A 17,700-nucleotide genomic window follows, 5' to 3' on the forward strand; every position below is an offset into this window, starting at 1 on the left:
TGTACTTCTGAGGACATTTGCCAATGTCTGCAGACATTTTTTGGTTGCCACAACTTGGGAGGAGGGTGCTACTGACATCTAGTGGATAGTGTCCAGGAAAGTTACTAAACATCCTACAATGCACAGGACGGCTTCTACAACCAATAATTTTCTGGTCCAAAATGTCAACTATTTTGAAGGTGAGAAAGCCCAGGCCAGTATGATAGCAGTGGAGATGCAGAGTAGATTAAAGACGTGCTTCCAGTTTTAATAGCTGGATGGATGGTGACTCACATATTGAAATTAGAAAACTGGGAAGAGGACTTGGGGAGGGGGAAATGATGTGGCACAGAATCAAGAATGTGACATGCGGAGACAGTTAGAAATAGTCATTAGAACTGGCTATGTGAATCTGAAGTTCAGAGGCAAGTTTTGAGCAAAAGACAAAATTTGGGGACCTTAGGCTCACAGGTATTGAACATCTTAGAAATATATGACATCACCTAAGAAAAAAAGTATAGATAAAGGAGTAGCCAAGAAATGAGGATTGCGATTGTAAATCAGCTACACATTCCTAGGAGGTGCTAAAGGCCACTCGATCTTTTGCTTTCAGTGCTGTGGGTAACATTATAAATAGACTCAAGTATGTTCACCACATTTTGAAACACACAGTTATAACATCTGGGTTCCTTAGTTTATTCTAAGCTATTTTTCTTTGTATCTAATTGTCATCAAAAATGTAAGTAATTTTAAATGGATTAATTTCTAAGTAATGTTACCAGCTCTCATAGAAAGCACAACGCTCCATGCTACTCTATTGCTTTATTATTAAGCACAATGTATCAATTCAAGCTTAAGATTTGGAGGATGGGAAAAAGATAGCATGCATTCTTAAGAAGTCACATTGAAAAATGTGAATCAAGAGTGTTTAACATAGTCATTTTGGGCAAAAAAAAATAACTAGCTGCACATATATATGCAAAATACAGTCCTTGTAAAAAGCACGAAACAAATTAACAGCAGCTGCTGATCACTCATGAGTAACTCAACACTATGAGCCTGTGCATATGAGCAGTGGAGGGAAGAATTTTAACAAGGAAATAAATTTCAGTTTTAAGGTCCACAGCATTTTACAGATGATACAGAAAAGTAACTTAAGTGTGGCATGTTTTAAGAAAACTACTTTAGAAAATACAATCTTTCCATTATCTCTAACAACCAAAAAGAACTGTTTACTCACAGTCTGAAGGTAATACAGGTAAAAAGTAGTAAAATTTCCTTAAACAGTATTGGACCAATTACTATTATACAATTAATGGAACCAATATCGTCGACTCCTTTCCCATCAGACAAATTTTTTTAGTCTTTGTCATCTGAGGCATATTGAAACTAGGAATGCACATGTAGATTCAGTTAACCAAGAAAGAAAGTGTCATAAATGAACTAATATATGCTGAGTTACAAGGGCTTTGGGAAATACTTTATAGTTTATATGGAAGATACTTTTATATTACTTATATGCTCATATAATCCTCCAATGACCTTATTGTATTATTATTATTCTCATTTTACAGGTGAGAATATCAACTGTTAAAGAGTTTATCAGTCAGTACGGAGTAGGTTATGTTGCAGTAACAAATAGATCTCAAGATCTAAACCACAAAATTCATTTGTCATTGACTTGTCAACAGCTTGTTGCTCGTCTGAGAACTATTCAGAGCAATGCCTCTCCAAAAGGTGACTCAGGGATCCAGGTTACTTCCATCTTGACCTCCAGAATTTGTGACTTTCAGGATTATTCTGGCATGGGAAGAGAGTCCTGGAGGACCATGAAAAATCTTTTCAATGCCTTCCTTTTCATCCAGAATTGATGCATACCACTTCCATTTACATTTTGTTGGCTAAAAATAATCAAATTAGTATGCTTAACTTAAACAGGTACAAGTTTTAATGTGCCTGTCAAGAATAGAACAGGATGTAGGTAAGTACCAGCAATTTCTACTACAGGGAGACAAAGTAATTTAACCAAAGCTACAAAACTAGAATTAGGTAAAAACCAGGATTCAAGCACAGTTTGTTCAAAAGCTGACTTAATTCTACACTATGGGTTCTAGGATCTAACAGCATAATATTTACTATCTATTGGCCCTTAATGTACCAAGAAAAAATAGACAACTGTATATACTTAACACAAATCTTTAGATTTAAAATTAAGTCCTCTAGCAAATGTTACATTTACTCTCAGTTTAAGAAATACTTAAAATTTCTTATAAACTACCCATTCTTTAATTTTTAAAGCATCACTCCCTTATCAAGGCCTCCCCAAGCTCCTAAATGGGGTTAAATTCCTCCTTTCCTTCATGCCCCAAATTACCATTTTGTAAACTTGTCACATTTCTGTAATATCCATGAGTTTCATGATGGCAGTAACCACATTCCTGCTGTGTCTCCAGGGCTTGGCACAATGCCACCCACCAAGCAGGCACTCAAATATTCATCGAAAGAACTAATGAATAAATGAATGAATAAATGGAGAGTGTGACTCTTTTCTGAAGCAGGTCATACCATTGTTGGATACTTTCCTGACTTAGAAATGCTTGCTGCTTCCCTACCCTAACTAAGTTGAAATTTATTCTTCTACAACTGCCATCCACTATTCTTATTTTTCTTATTTCTTCTCACTTAACTAACAGCATCTAAGACTAATTTCTTTTAACACAAGAGCTCTTCAAATTTCTGAAGATAACAAGCATATGCCCCTAAATCTTCTTGGTTTCCTCAATCCATGTATAAGATGCATTCCTAAATCCAGATCAATCCTTCTTCTTATCTGTGGATTTTCTGTTTTGTCAACTCTCATCCCAAAGTATCCAGAACGAGGCACACTACTTGAGGTTTGAACTGACTAGCTTCCAGGAGTGTGTCTATAACCCCCCTTGGAGGATGAATGGTGCATTTTTTCCTACTATAGAGTCTTAAGTGCAAAGTACAACGTCTCTGGCACCACATACAAGATACTCAGTAAATATTTGTTAAATGAATGAATGAATGAATGCATTTATGGATATATTAGACTTATTTTAAAATTGTTTCTTATTCTAGGTCCATATATCTGTGGACGTGTTTTTCAGATGGGTTGATTCAGTTTAGGTCAATTCTCCAAAATCCATATTTGGGGGGGGGGGAATCCCTATGAATTTTAATGCAGAACTAGCAAACACTTATATAGAATATTTCCCACAAAGCTCAAAGGAAATTAAGCCAAAAATGATCAAATACTGATGATTTCCCCAGGGAAGTGTCCTTGTCCTTCCACAGAGAAATAGTCTCCAAGCCTACATTGCTAAAATAACCTATCTTCCCGTGTTCAAACGTGACAGTCAAAAGAAATCAAGAAACGGAGCGGCGCAGGAAGCTGCCTGTTTCCCGGGTCTGCAGACCTAAGTGGACGCAATTTACACGAGATTATCTCTAGTCTGACCAGGAAAGAAGCCACTCTAATCTTAGAATGCCGGAGGTTCCTGATCCCTCTCCTCCTTTTCCTCTTCTTCACCCTTGTTAGAGTTAAAACAGGAGCTCTGCTATTCTCTGAAATACTGGCATCCGGGGAGGCGATGCTCCAAGTGATGGAATAAATCCTAGTTGGCCATCTCTACGACCCCCTAACAGGGCCACAGGGAGGCCCCCCTGCCTCTCACCGCCCACGGCATAGGCTGCCTCTGCTCTGACCAGGAGGTTAAATTCTCTTTGCTTTGAGGATGCAACACTCAGTCGACTTTCCAGCAGCACAGCGCAAAGTTGAGGGCGAGGGAGAGGGTGCGTGTGCGCGCGTGTGTCTGATCGGTGGTGTTAGGGCGGGCGGTAAATAAAGGGTGGGGCTAGCGAGGGGAGGAGGGAAGCAAGGATGGAGGGAAGGGAGAGCGTGGCTCGAGCCCAGTTAACCTGCTGAAGCTTCTCCTGCTTGCTAGAGCCTCTGCACCAACTCACCCAGGACCTTCTTCTCCTTCTTCCTTCGCCTGCTTTTCCCTCTTCCCCTCTTTCTCTTGCTGCACCCTCCACCTAACCCCCATTTTCACATCCAACCGGAGGACGAATGAGGGAGACATTCCCGCAAATTGGGGCAGCAACTTTCCTCAGCTGGTCTCTTGGCTCCGGGAGCAGGAGCTTGCGGACCCTCCGGGGTCTGCGGCCCATGGACGAGGAGGAGAAAGAGAAGTGATGGGTTAGCGGTTGAAACGGGGAGCCCCCCGCGAGCCCAGCGTCGCCAGCCTGCTCTGCGTTCCCACTCCCGTTCTCTGGATCGCTCTCGGAGGGGAGCGCTCAGGGTGCAGACGCCGCGCATCCCGGGGAGGATGAGGTGGGACCTGGCCCGAGCAGGCTGCAACTCGCGGGCGTGCGGCAGCGGCTGGGTCGCGGCGTGAATGAAGAAGCTGGGAAGATGGAGCGCCGCACACTCCTCGCTCAGCCCGGGCTCGGGTCCACGGACACCAGCTGGGCACTCCTCTATTTCCTCTGCTACGTCCTCCCCCAGACCTCCCCGCAAGTACTCAGGATCGGTGAGTGAGCCCTGAGGAGCGCGCCAGGCTACCGGCTTGGGGGACGTGGCCGCTCCCCGCGGCCAGCGCGAACGCAATGGTCCAGGGCGAGGCAGCGAGCACCCGCGCGGGGACAGGAGCTGGGGGTGTGGAGGTCAGCGCGCACCGCAGGCTCGGGGAAAGGGGGAGCCGCGTCACTGCTTGCCTCCTGGCGAGTGCCGGGCTTCCTCGCTAGGTACGGTTGGCGGGTTTTTCAACCCTGGTTCCAGGAATGCGAGCAAGAAGAGTGCAGAGGTCCAGGCTTAGCCTGGCTGGTACCCTACTCTGGGTGTGGGGTCGCGCGGCTGCAGCCGTTTGGTTTGGGAGCGGAGATGCGCTCTTCTGGGCATCTGGATGGGCATCGGGTGGTCCAGGTGCTCAGCCCTGCTCCCTGGCAACCGGGGCTCTGGGTACTCTCAGACATGCCCCGTTCTCAAGAGCAGAGTTAGGCGACCACTAGGGACGGGCTGGATTTCCCGGAGCCTGCTAGCCTCGAGCCTCCAAGTTTTCACCTCTAAGTTGGGTTCTTCCACACGGACTCCCCACTACAGGGCAGAGTCTGGATCTGACCTCTGACCGAGCGTTCATGGAGTGGGCAGGATGATCAACCAACCCCATGAGCAAACAGCCAAGTTTCTATTCGCTCCCAAATCTGCCTGCCCACTGAGCATGATCCAGTCCAGTAAAGGTAACTCCCTGGAAGACTCTGGACTTCTAGCTCAGGGGTATCTCCTTGAAAAGAGACTGCAAGGCTGAATGTAGGGATCCTCGGGCAACCTAGACAAGGCTTGACAAGGGCAACGGGGGCGGGCGCTTTGCTAGTGTGTGGATCCATGTATCTAAATGAGCAATACAAATGACCAAGGTTTGGTTTGCGGAGGCATTGAGCCATTTGGGGGCTGCTTTTGGGGTTAAAAGCTCTTCTTTAATGTTCTTCCTTCCATACTCAACCCAATTTACATCCCCTTAGTTTCAGTTTGTCCCCCTTCCCCAACCAACTATGCTTCTTAGAGACAGTCAAACAGAGAGCCACAGGTGATGTGGTGACAACACATGGGTCTCCCAGCTTCTCCAGTTTCCCACGTTAGGCAGCAAGCGTGAAGTCCTAAGCCCCAAGGGCTTCTTCTAACTCACACCCTTTCCAAGAACTGACAGAATGTGCAAGGAACCTTGCAGGACATTCCCCTGGTGAGCTGCTGAAATTTCTCCTACCTTTACTAGGTCTGACCTGCAGTTAGCGAACCTCTTTGTAAAGACTCAGAACCTAGTTCTTGTCAGAGAACTGCCCATTTTTTTAAAATGTAAGTTTACTACTTTGAAATTTAGTTTCCCTAGGCACACAGGATCTAGTTTTCAAGGAAAGAAAAGATCCTGAATACTAACTTTATAACAGACGTATTTTTGTAGACTATGGATGGTAATCATGTGGATTTTATTGAATACTTTAGACTGTTTATTAAGAGTCCCAAGATACTTTACAAAAAAAGAAAGAAATATCACTGATAACTAAAATATCTTTCACCATAGATATATTCTAGGCTTAATGTCCTGTTTTTTGGAGGATGTAATCAACCTTACAGATGCCAGTAACACAATTCCTGTGAACAATACAAAATAAATGATGAGTGTGTTGCAATTTCCAATGCTTGTTATCTTAATTGGTGTTTTCCTTATATCTTATACATTTATAAAGAGACACATCAAGACATACTAGATGTGGCTATGCCAGGCAATAGCCCCTCTACCTGTACAACAAGTTGAAAATAGCATTTTTCCTCCCCTACATCCCCCAAATCTAAAAGAATTCCAGGAGGTGGTGGAAAAGAATGCTTTAAGAGTATCTGTTCACGAATCTCCGTATTTATGCAAGCCCCAAGCAATCACACTCATCCATTTAAAAGTAGCTTTAAACTGAAAGCAGCCCAGCATTACTCACTGGCCTTAAAATATATGCTACATATAATGAGATTTCTGTTTTTCTGCATGGGAGCCAAAGGGCATAAAGTTGCATGGTCTGGTGTTGTCGATGGGCAGTACCAATGTCTTACTTCTTCTGGCTGTGAGTGACCTGTGGTTGGCATGGGCATCGACCCCACCCTGTCTGTACCGACAGACCTTGCTTACTTTTAAATGGACATCTCAGCACCATGGAAACCAGCTTTAGCTTGGGTGGGGGTGGGGTACCTGACTCTCTACAGTGCATTTCTTGTGTCAGTTAAGTATAACACTGCAGGCAAGATATCAAAGGAGTTAGGGAACCAAGCAAGTGTGTGTGTGTGTGTGTGTGTGTGTGTGTGTGTGTGTGTGTGTGCATGTGTGTGTAGAGAAGGAAAGAGAAAAATTCTTTATCTCCCATCTTTATCTTTATAAAATAAAATGCATTCTTTATCTCCCATCTCTTCTTTCTCTTTCCAACAAACCTCCAACTATCCAATCAACAAACTAACAAAAAGGAGTTCTTTATTATTAACTCGAATATTTTTCAGTAACTTAAAATATCCTCAAGTCAAGTACATCATGAATTCCAGGCACTTTGCAATGTGCTTATATAGAGAATGCACTTGAATGCTTGAATGGATTAATTACTTGTCTACTTTTCTTGCCAGAGTGTCTGCTTAAACTTCAGTTATTGAGGAAAGTGAATGAAAGGTATAAAATTTAAGATACAGTTCACGCACACTTAATATTAAAGAGGTCAGTGAGTATGTGCATAAGCATGGTTCTTGCATACATTGAGAATGTCTGTTGTAAAGCTTATAATCTTACAGTTTAGAGATATGAAGAGGGTCCTATAGGATAGAAGTGAACTGAACATTACTACTACACCCCAGAGTCTTCCCAGCAGTGTAAATATTGCCTGCTCCTGGGAATTCTCTATGGGATGGTGAGGTCATTCCTGCCTCTCTTGAACCCCATTATACGTTAACAACTGGTTAATGTCACACACACACACACACATACACACAAAATGAGTTTTACAGTCACAGTTATCTTTCTCGCATGGCTAGCCAACCTATACCTAATATCTAATACTTAGAGCAGGGTCAAAGTGACCTGAGTAAATAGTGGCCCATCACAATTAGTGGGGAAAAAAGAAAAGAAATAAGAATAATTCCATGTACATGTGAAATTTCTGGGACAGATACATCATATTCCTAACAATAAGAGAAAGGTATATTTATATAGTATGTTGTTATGCATCATCTCAATGTACATACCCTGTTTCCCCGAATATAAGACCTAGCCAGACAATCTGCTCTAATGCATCTTTTGGAGCAAAAATTAATGTAAGATCCAGTATTATATTATATTATATTATATTATATTATATTATATTATTATTATATTGACCCGGTCTTATAAAATATTATAGTAAAATAAGATCGGGTCTTATATTAATTTTTGCTCCAAAAGATGCATTAGAGCTGTTTGTCTGACTAGGTCTTACTTTCGAGAAAACACAGTAACCCTAGAGATAGTGGTAAAAGCATAGTCTTAAGAGCTAAGTGATGGACCGCCAGCTTTTCAAACACATGATTTGTTGTCAGAAAACACAGGTTTGGGTCCCATCTCCAAGACTTACTAGATATGTGTCTCAGTGACAATTACTGAATCTCACCAGGACTCTGTTTTCCTTCTGAAAAATTGAATTAAAACAGTTGCAACCTCACGATGTCATTGCTAAGATCATAAAACTTGAAACTGCTTTGAGCAGTATATAAATACATTATTTGCTTTATACAGTTGCATTTTGAACAACATGGGTTTAAACAGCACAGGTTCACTTATATGCAGATTTTTTCAATAAGTACTTTTACTGTTTTTGATCTGCAGTGGGAAGTCCATGGAAGTGAAGGGCTGACTGTATGCATTGATTTATATAGGGGACTTGAACATACATGGATTTTGGTATCTCCAGGGGTTCCTAGAAGCAATCCCTCCCGGATATCGAGGGACAACTAAGTTTTAGGGCAATCAAAAGTTACATGTAGATTTTTGAGTACATGTTGGTCATCACCTGTAAACCTGCATTGTTCAAGAATCAACTGTAATTTTTTGTGTTGTTTTGTTTTTACTTTTTAAAAATTACTGATATTTCCTTTCAGAAGAGGCATATAATAGTTGATGTTGTATATTTCCATAAGACATTTAACCTTGCTTAGCCCAAATCTCTTCATCCATGAACTTGCAGTAATATCTGTCTTTCCTAGTTCACATCAGAGTATCAAATAAACTAATTTTTGTAATTTCGAACAAACAACTAAATAAGTATAATACTATTATGTAAATAAATATAGCATATAAAAAGAAACATTGTGGAAATTTATATGACTACAGGTGTGGAAAGTTAATTGCCAATATAATTTTTCAAAATGTTTGATTTCCTTAGGAGAGGTTCAAATGTAATTTACGTCAATTATGAAGTTGGCTGTAGCATAATTTTTGAATATTTAATCCTAATGACCCCAAAAGTTCCAAGTAATGATTATTACATGTTTGTTTATATTTTCACTTAAATGTACAAAAAGTCACAACTTTAATCTTTAATCATTGAATTCTTTCAACATTTTAATATTTGTTCTTCACTCTACAAATATTTACTGAGTGTTAACTCTCCTACCATGAACCAGACACACTTCTAGATGCAAGACATACGACAGTGTAAAAAATGGACAAACACCTGCCCCCTTGAAGTTTATATTCTGGTGATTTATAATACATGTTACTACTAAAAATTTTCACCAGGCCTTTAATGCAGACACTTATTGTTTTCATTCCAAATACTATTCTTAGAGAGTATTTTTCAGTTAATCTTCTGCTCTTGATTTATTATATCAATAGCATAGTCAACAAAGTATAGGTTCAAGTCCCCAAGTACATAGAGAACAGACAGAGTGTGTTTATGGTGTCAATCCTGGAGCAGAAACTCCTGCTTTAGTTTAGAAAGATCTGTTCAATCTGAGGTAGGTTCATACTGATTTATGTTAGTCATAACACCAACTGGTACTTGAGAGGTCTGGGAGAGAAGCTCTGAAAGGATGATAAAAAAAGGAGTGCCCAGCTAATGTTAATCTATTTCTCCAAATGAGGAGATGTTTCTACCTTATTATCTGCATAATTTACCTTTTGCTTTGACAGTTATTTTACAGGCCTGATGTTTGTACACTATGCCGACCTGAGCTGTAGCTACTTGTCCTATATGGTTTATGATCTCCAGTTTTCATTGAGAAGACCATGACTTGCTGGCTTTGCCTAGGTTCATGTGCTTAATTAGAAATGCTGGAACTTGAAGCTAGCTATTCTTATGTCATATTTCAAGCTCCTTGCATGAAATTATGCTATATAATGTATGAACTTGTGTATGCATTACATAACTGTTTAAACTATGCTGAAATCAAATATAAGAGAAAGGAACTGTTGTTCATAGTGATTCAGAGGTAAATACATAAGTCAAAGTTAGTGTGATTTATATTTGAGTACCTATTAGGCAATTAGCAAAGAGGTAAGTTGATATTATCACTGGACTCTCTAGAATTTCTCTTTAAGAAGGGGTTAAAAAAGGCAGGCGATCAACTTGAGGGGAAGCCTTGTTACAAACACACCGGTTTTAATTAGATTGCACATTTAATAGGAATGGTTTTGAGGAAGAATTGATGGATACAGCAGTGGTAGTGGTGAGTCTCCATAGCCTTTCAATCCTCTTTTGTTGTTTCACTGATAATGATACATATAAGAAATCTTATCTATGTTCTAAAATTTATCAGAAGTTATTTCGACTAGAAGAAAGAGTATTGGAGAATTGCAGGTAGAAGGGCATTCTCATTTCTCACTGCCTTTTTCTAATTGATTGACCTTGAGAAGATTACTAATTGTGTGTGTGTGTGTGTGTGTGTGTGTGTGTGTGTTCTGTTAGCTACAGAGGAAGAAATAATAATAACAAACTCATGGGTTTGTTGCAAAGATGAAATGTAATATATGTAAAATGAATGACATATGGTGGTGTTAATGAAGATACCTGCCTCTTTCTCTCTGTTAATGAACAGAGTAGAAGTTGTATGCTTTAGAATAGTTTATTCATCTGGTCAAGTAAGTCTGGGGAAATATTTTCCGTTAGAGATTCACGAGGCAGGTTTGTATATTAAAGGCTCTTTGTAATTCTGTATAATCTGTTTCTTTTGTTTAATCCAGTATCTCCCACATTTTAATTATCACAAGATTCTTACTTGCATCACAACTATTAATGTCCACTACACTTACACTCTTTGGAACATATTCGAGAAAACACTGGCTAATAAAACCATTGAAAGTTCAATACATACATCAAAGAGATGTATGGCTCTTTGAGAGACTGGCTTCTCCAGTCTAACTAAAATACTGCCCAGTTGCTACTTCAGAACATTTTCATAAAGCTTCAAGAGTAAATATTAACATTTAGATCTTTATTGTTCTCTACTATGTAGAAAATATTTTAAAACTACATAACCTTTTCTGAAGGTATATCATTTTTATTAGCTCAAAATGTGATATGGGGCCATTTTCCTGTTTTTATTTTTTATTTTTATTCACTAAGCTTATTTTTTAATATTATTTTAAGGAGCAAAATTATGTTAGATTTAGAATATGTGTTTTAGAAATATAATTTGTAGTAAGTTAAAGGTCTGTATTTAAAAGTTATACCTACTTATTTATTTTTAAATGCATATCTTATTTTTTCAATGATAAATGTTCATAGAGAAATGGAAAGATTTAAATTAAAAAGAATGTATATCAGCCACATGAACTTTATGAATATTTTGGTCTTGATTTATACTGAGATCAAGTTGTCATATTGAATTACAAAAACCTACCGTCTTATTATAAGAACACTATAATATTAGTAATAATAAATAGATTGGAAAAATGTTCCCCTCTATCCAAGAAGGGAAAACACACAAAAAAAGTAAAGAGGTAAAAAATGTTTGATTTCGTATTTATGCTATTTGTGAACAACTGAAGTAATAGAAATATTTAGAATAACTTTCCCTAGTCACTTGGATAATAGTCCACTCTCTTTTTGTTCTTATTAAATATTTAAGGGTATTGTAAGCATGTAATTTTGTATAATGCTAGGCTAACATATTTATTAAATACAAGGTAAGATTAGTTACAAAGTGGAATTAAGAAGAAATGGCATTGACTACATAAAAAGTAAACTCCTATGGACCACAAATCAATCACACAGAAACATAACACAATAGTGAAAGATTTCCTTTAACTCTCTAAATTCTTTATTATTTGGTGCACTATTAACAAAATACATTTGAAATATTAGCCCATCTTCTATCTTTTGATGAATTACTAGTTTACTGCTCTCCTTACTGGGGAAAACAAAACACAAAATAAAATAGCACACAGAAGTCTCAACACACTTTAAAATTTCTGCTAAATAATGTTTCGAAAGGAGCTCAACAATGTAGATTTTTATACTAGAATTGTACATGTTTGTTTTTATTTAATAGAAATTCAATGATTAACTGTTACTATTGTCATCAGTTATCAAATTAGAGACTAACAGTTTACAATTTACAACTTACTGTGTTCCTTAAAAAATGCAAAAAGAAATGTATTAAAGTAAATTATTTATTGCATTCAGCAAATTCAGGACTGTAGACTATGTTAAGGTAAACATCTATTTTATTTGATCAATTAAAATTCTACGAACAAATGGGTTAGTATCCACATACATTTATTTCCTAGCTCTGTCAGCTGAAAGGACCTAGAAACAATGACATCCCAGGAGCAGTGAGCACACACCTGACATCCAGGCATCCTTAGAGAAATGGACAATTTAGGCACTGAAGAAGGAAATATATAAGGTGGCCCTGCAGCATCTTATAGAAAAAAAGAAAAAGAAAAAAAAATCCCATTGATGGGAATATGTTAAAGAGACACAGGCACCAACTACTTCCAGTGGCCAAAGCTAGAATAATTTGAGCAATAAAATTGTAAAAAGTAAATTGTAAACCAAAGTACCCATGAGTCCATACTGACATAAATAAAAACAAAAACATGCATGAATCCATACTGATATAGATAAATGGTTTAGATTATAAAACAAAGTACCCACAAGTCCATTCTGATATGGATAAATGATTAAATAAATAAATAAATAAATAAATAAATAAATAAATAAATAAATAAAAGACAAATCTCCCAAGCAGAAGAGCAAGGTGATTATGATCAACATCACCAGTGATAAATCATGTTGATAGTATTTACCTTCAATGTGATGGAATGCAAATGGCACTTTACCCATTTGGTTTTCCTCCCCAAAATCCATATCCCCCCTCTAATCATAAGAAAAACACCAAATACTAATAGATAGGCATTCTACAAAATACCTGGACAATACTCTCCAACACCGTCAAGGTCATAAAAAAATAAGGAAAGTCTGAGAAATTGTCACATCCAAGAGGAGCCTAAATAGATACGATGAATAAATGTAATGTGTTTGAATGATCTTGCAACAGAAAAAGGACATTAGGTAAAAACTAAGGCCACTGAATAAAGATGGATATTACTTAAAAACAGTGTATCAATGTTGGTTATTAATTTTAACAAATGCTCCATACTCATATAAAGGTGTTAATAACAGAGGAAACTAGATATGGAGTATGTGAGAATTCTCTGTACTATCTTCCCAACATTTATGTAAATCTAAGACTGTTCTAAACAATAAACAAATAAAGTCTATTAAAAAAAAACCTACACCAAGTTTTCTTCTGCTATGACTATTCCTACCAACTCTGCCATACATAAAGATCTGTAAATAATTTCATCAAGGGAAACAGAAAAGAATTTTCAATTCCATACTACGTGCTACAAAAAGAGTTTTCTAAGAGTATCATTAAAATAAAGATAACAGTATATAAGTTAGAAAAATCATTAAGGAAATAAACTTCATATAAAAACTGTTATTGATAAAATGTGATGGTTGTATGTCTTCTTTAAAATTCTGTAATGAGTCTGTAGAAAATCAGATATTAGCTGTTGCTATCCATTAGCATCTAGGTTTTCAACTGTTATATGATTTTTGTACTTATGTAAATATAATTTAACTTTGAATATTGATTCAAGCATTGTAACCAACTCAGGCATGAAGTGTCATGTCTTTGAATGAATACTCACAACAAACTATTTGTATGGATTCCTTTTCTTAGCACCATTGTCTAAATATGACTTTAAAAAGTCAATACTTAATTCCCAGAGCCAAAAAAGTACTTTGTAATTCAAATTGGGGAAAGAAGAGTGAAAATCAAGCGTTTTGTTTTGTTTTATTATTGTGAGGACTCAATTACAATCTTTAATAAGAGTTTTCTTTCCTTCTTTTTTTTTTTTTTTTGCTTTAATTTTAAACTCCTAAAATGTTGGATTACATACTTTGGCAACCCATAAACAGAAGTTGTATTCTGGTGACCTGCCTATGTGTATATTATAAAAGATATTATTGTACTTCATCTTCTAATAATAGATTGGTCAGATAGAGCCATCTTTCAAGTCTAAAGGCAATATTTGCCTTTTGAATTCTGGGCAGTGTTTGTTCTTTTTGTTCTCAGGATATATTTGCACCCTAGGGTTATTTCTATACAAGTCCATTGAATTGGCAAGAGCCATTATAAATGACTGTGAATCATCTAAATGTTCCACGGGGGTGGGGGAGTGCTTAAGGAAAGAATAGTATAGACTTGGAAAGAAGGATCTATTAAATAGAATCTTTATGATGCAATTTGTGTGTTAAAATAGAAAAAAAACTTAGAAAATAGTATAGACCACAGTACGGCATGATTTTACATACTTTGGACTGGGTATATATACATGTCATCCTTGCTTATAGATAAGAGCTAAAAGAGAATGAATGTGAAAAGGAGAAGCCCATTTGTTTTGTTAAGATGGTAGAATTGTGGGTAAAATTTTTCTTTCATTTTGATCCTTATTAATGTTCTTTGCCCAATTTAAAAATCATTGGTTAAAGTTACCATTCTGTAGCTTCTAGATTATTCTAGCAATCATTTGCATGCAGTTTGCCATAGTGAAAAGTGAACTGAAATGAGAATACATCCAGCTCTGGTGAGTCTTAACTTGGCCATGTCACACAATCTTTTAGTAAATCCATTTCCTTGTCTGTCAGAGAGGAGCTGGTGGTGTACAGGTTCATGGCTGCATTAGCTATTCCTTCCAGATCTGCTGTTCCCTCTGATTTACTGCCATTGGCTTGAACTGAGATGCTGCCTAAAGACATTTGTATATACAGAATCACTTGTGTAGAAACGAAACTTTGTTAATTTCCCTGAAATTAAACTTAACTATGCACACAAGCCCCTTTTTCCCCTGGGCCGGCCCTAAGATTTTCATTTTCAACTTAAAATGTAAATGTTTAGGAATCTCTTTTCTCCGTTCTCCCTACAGTGATCAAAGACCCCTGTCTTCAAAGACGAGACATTTGCTGTTATTCCTCCAGGACATGCACCGTGGTGTAGCTTGTCCTATCTGATCCTGGGTAGGGGAATCTGCGGATGCGGAACCCACCTCCACTCACTCTGGCCTGCTGACCCTCTGAGATGCAGCACAGTTTCTGTGCGGTCTCTCACATGGGCTGTTTGCCCAGCACTTCATCAAGGAGGAATCCATGATTCACACAGCAGTGCCCAGACTCAAGTTACCTTCAAGCTAACAACCATCTCAGGCCCTTTCCGTTCAGGTATATGATGCCTCCACCTCCTTCTTACACCTTGAAAGGCGAAGTGTACATTCAGTGCTGTCTGTCCCCAGAGTATCCAACTGCAGGCAGGCACAGGCCCTCCCCAAAACCGACGGGTTCTATTGAACTCTGACCTCAATTTCCAAATTGCAAGAAGGGGAAACAGAGGGCTGAATTCTTCCAATATAACACATTTATCTGAACTCTGAGGTTCAGGCGTAAACACTGTTGTGGTATTTAAAGCAACCCTTTTAAAATTAAGGCGACAACCGCAGAAGCCATGATAAAAACAAATGTTTTACAGTAGCTTAATATAGGCGGCATACTCTTCTAGGGATTATAGCTAAATGGTAAAGAGAGAGAATTCAGACCCAGATGTTCATTTGAACAAGCTATAGAAGGCATATAAGTACAAAAAGTTAAAAAAAAAAAAAGGCATATAATATATACACAGGGTTCCAAAAAATGTATACACATTTTAAGAAAGGAGAAAACTGTATTAAAATTACACTGATGGTAACCACCTTGTTTGTCTCTTGTAATTGCAGAAGTCAAAAGTGTATTGGTCTTCTGTTATCGGTATATATTGAGTATTACAGTTTTAATACAGTTTTCCTTTCTGAAAATGTGTACACATTTTTTGGCACCCTCTGTGTATACAAAGAACATGTCATATAAATAATATAAATAAATTAAAAATAATACCGAAGACCAGGGCCTTCAGAGATCTTAACGTCCTACTTCCTCATTCGACAGATGAGAAGACAGGCTCCAGAAACTAAAGCGATGCAGATACTCAGTGGCTGAGCCACAATTCTTAACTTGTACCTCAGTGTTATCTTCTTGCAACTGTTTCTCATACAACTCATTTGAGAATTGTTAAAACTCCATATTCCCATGAATAAGAAATTGTAATCAATCAATGAAACATAAATGTTCCAGAATATAAGGATCACAGAACTAATCAGTGTGGTGTCTTTAAATCTGGATGTTTTTCATAGACAAGTTTTGAGGAGAGAGTGAACATGGGAATGGAAGTGAGGCACAGTCTAGATGGTGATAATTACTGAAAGATTAAAATCCAGGGAATTTCTGACATCTAAGGAAAATATCAATAAAGAAATCTTAAGAAAAATGTGTTAAACGGTACATATCTTCAGATTTTTGGAACTGTTATCTAGGCACTTCTGGTCAACTTGTCTTATAGTTATGTGTGCAGAAATGTCTTCATTTCTGAAAGCACTCTTATAAAAATAATTAAAAAGAGCAATTATACATGAATGAGATATAGCCTAACAATTTAGAATAATTAGTGTGTAGTGACATTATATTTTTATTACCCTAATTTAATTGGAATGATTCAAGCGAGTGTTAGCCTTGGGTTAGGCTAAATGCATGTGTATACAAGGAGTAACATCTATCATTTGCTCTTTGAGAATGTCATAAAAAAATAAGAAAGGCAGTCCACACTGTGGGACTTTAAATTTCATCTTCCCACCTCACATTGGATATAGAAACTGAGGTGGAATCCATGATTAATGTGATGCTTATTAAAAACAAATGAGTAAATTTCAATAGAGCATAGTAATATAAATTTGCTGTCTTTTTCCTGAAGTCTATACTGCCTTTTGTTTCATATGAAGTAAACTTTCAATTAATTTCTGGGTTTTAAGAGTAATGTTTGACCTTTCCTTCCTTCTCCCTTCAGAGGGTGAAGTTTTATGTTTTCACACACTTCCATCATTTCGTTATTCATTTATTCATTCCTGTATTTATCACTGGTGTTATTATAAAATTATGCCAAAGGCTTACATAAGTACATACATTATAAACTGATACAAATACCATAATGGAAATGGAGGTAAAGGTGAAATAAGATAAATCCAGGCATGATGCCCTTGAAAAGATGCCACAAGTGGACCAGAAATTTTCATCTGAACTTTCTAGCAGCTGAAGGGAAACAGGACAAATCATTAAGTTCAGAGAGCCTAGTTGCTTAGACAAATTACAGATTTTTAAGTTAAAAAAAATGAAAGAAATTCACCCTATGATCTTGATAAAGGAAAATAATGTGATGTTGTAGATAATATCCCTATGATGAAATAGTACATTTCATACATTTGTTCCTTATAAAGTGCTCAAACTAACTCTATGACAAGACACCAAATAATAAAAATATTTATGCAAAACAGCCTAGTACAGAACTCTCAAGTAGTTTGGTATGATCCTAAACTAAAATTTATAATATCTAGAGAAATGAATTCACTATATATCAGTTCCCAATCATTCATCATTATTGCTTCTTGAAGCTGAGCTTATTGGAAGGCAAACAGCAGAAAGTTCAGGGGATAGAACATAGTGATGAAGTGTACATTTGTCATTAAAGGCAAATCACAAACCTCGAAGGTA

General features: G+C 37.4%; 1 protein-coding gene across 10 annotated transcripts in view; it reads left to right on the plus strand.

The window, feature by feature from the left end:
- The first annotated feature begins 3,370 nt into the window (after positions 1–3,370).
- GRIK1 (glutamate ionotropic receptor kainate type subunit 1) overlaps positions 3,371–17,700 on the plus strand; it is a 358,341-nt gene continuing 344,011 nt past the window's right edge. For 2 of the 10 annotated variants that reach the window (XR_012494071.1, XM_074326232.1), the window contains exon 1: positions 3,374–4,535. Coding sequence is in view for 9 of the 10 variants with exons in the window: in XM_074326232.1 (XP_074182333.1) it covers positions 4,418–4,535 (118 nt within the window). In the remaining variant the exon portion in view is untranslated. Of the gene's footprint in view, positions 4,536–17,700 lie in introns of all 10 variants that reach the window. The other 8 variants (XM_019729912.2, XM_074326228.1, XM_019729911.2 and 5 more) reach the window with 6 other exon arrangements.

Source organism: Rhinolophus sinicus, linkage group LG01, assembly GCF_036562045.2.
Source record: "Rhinolophus sinicus isolate RSC01 linkage group LG01, ASM3656204v1, whole genome shotgun sequence".
NCBI lineage: Eukaryota > Metazoa > Chordata > Mammalia > Chiroptera > Rhinolophidae > Rhinolophus > Rhinolophus sinicus.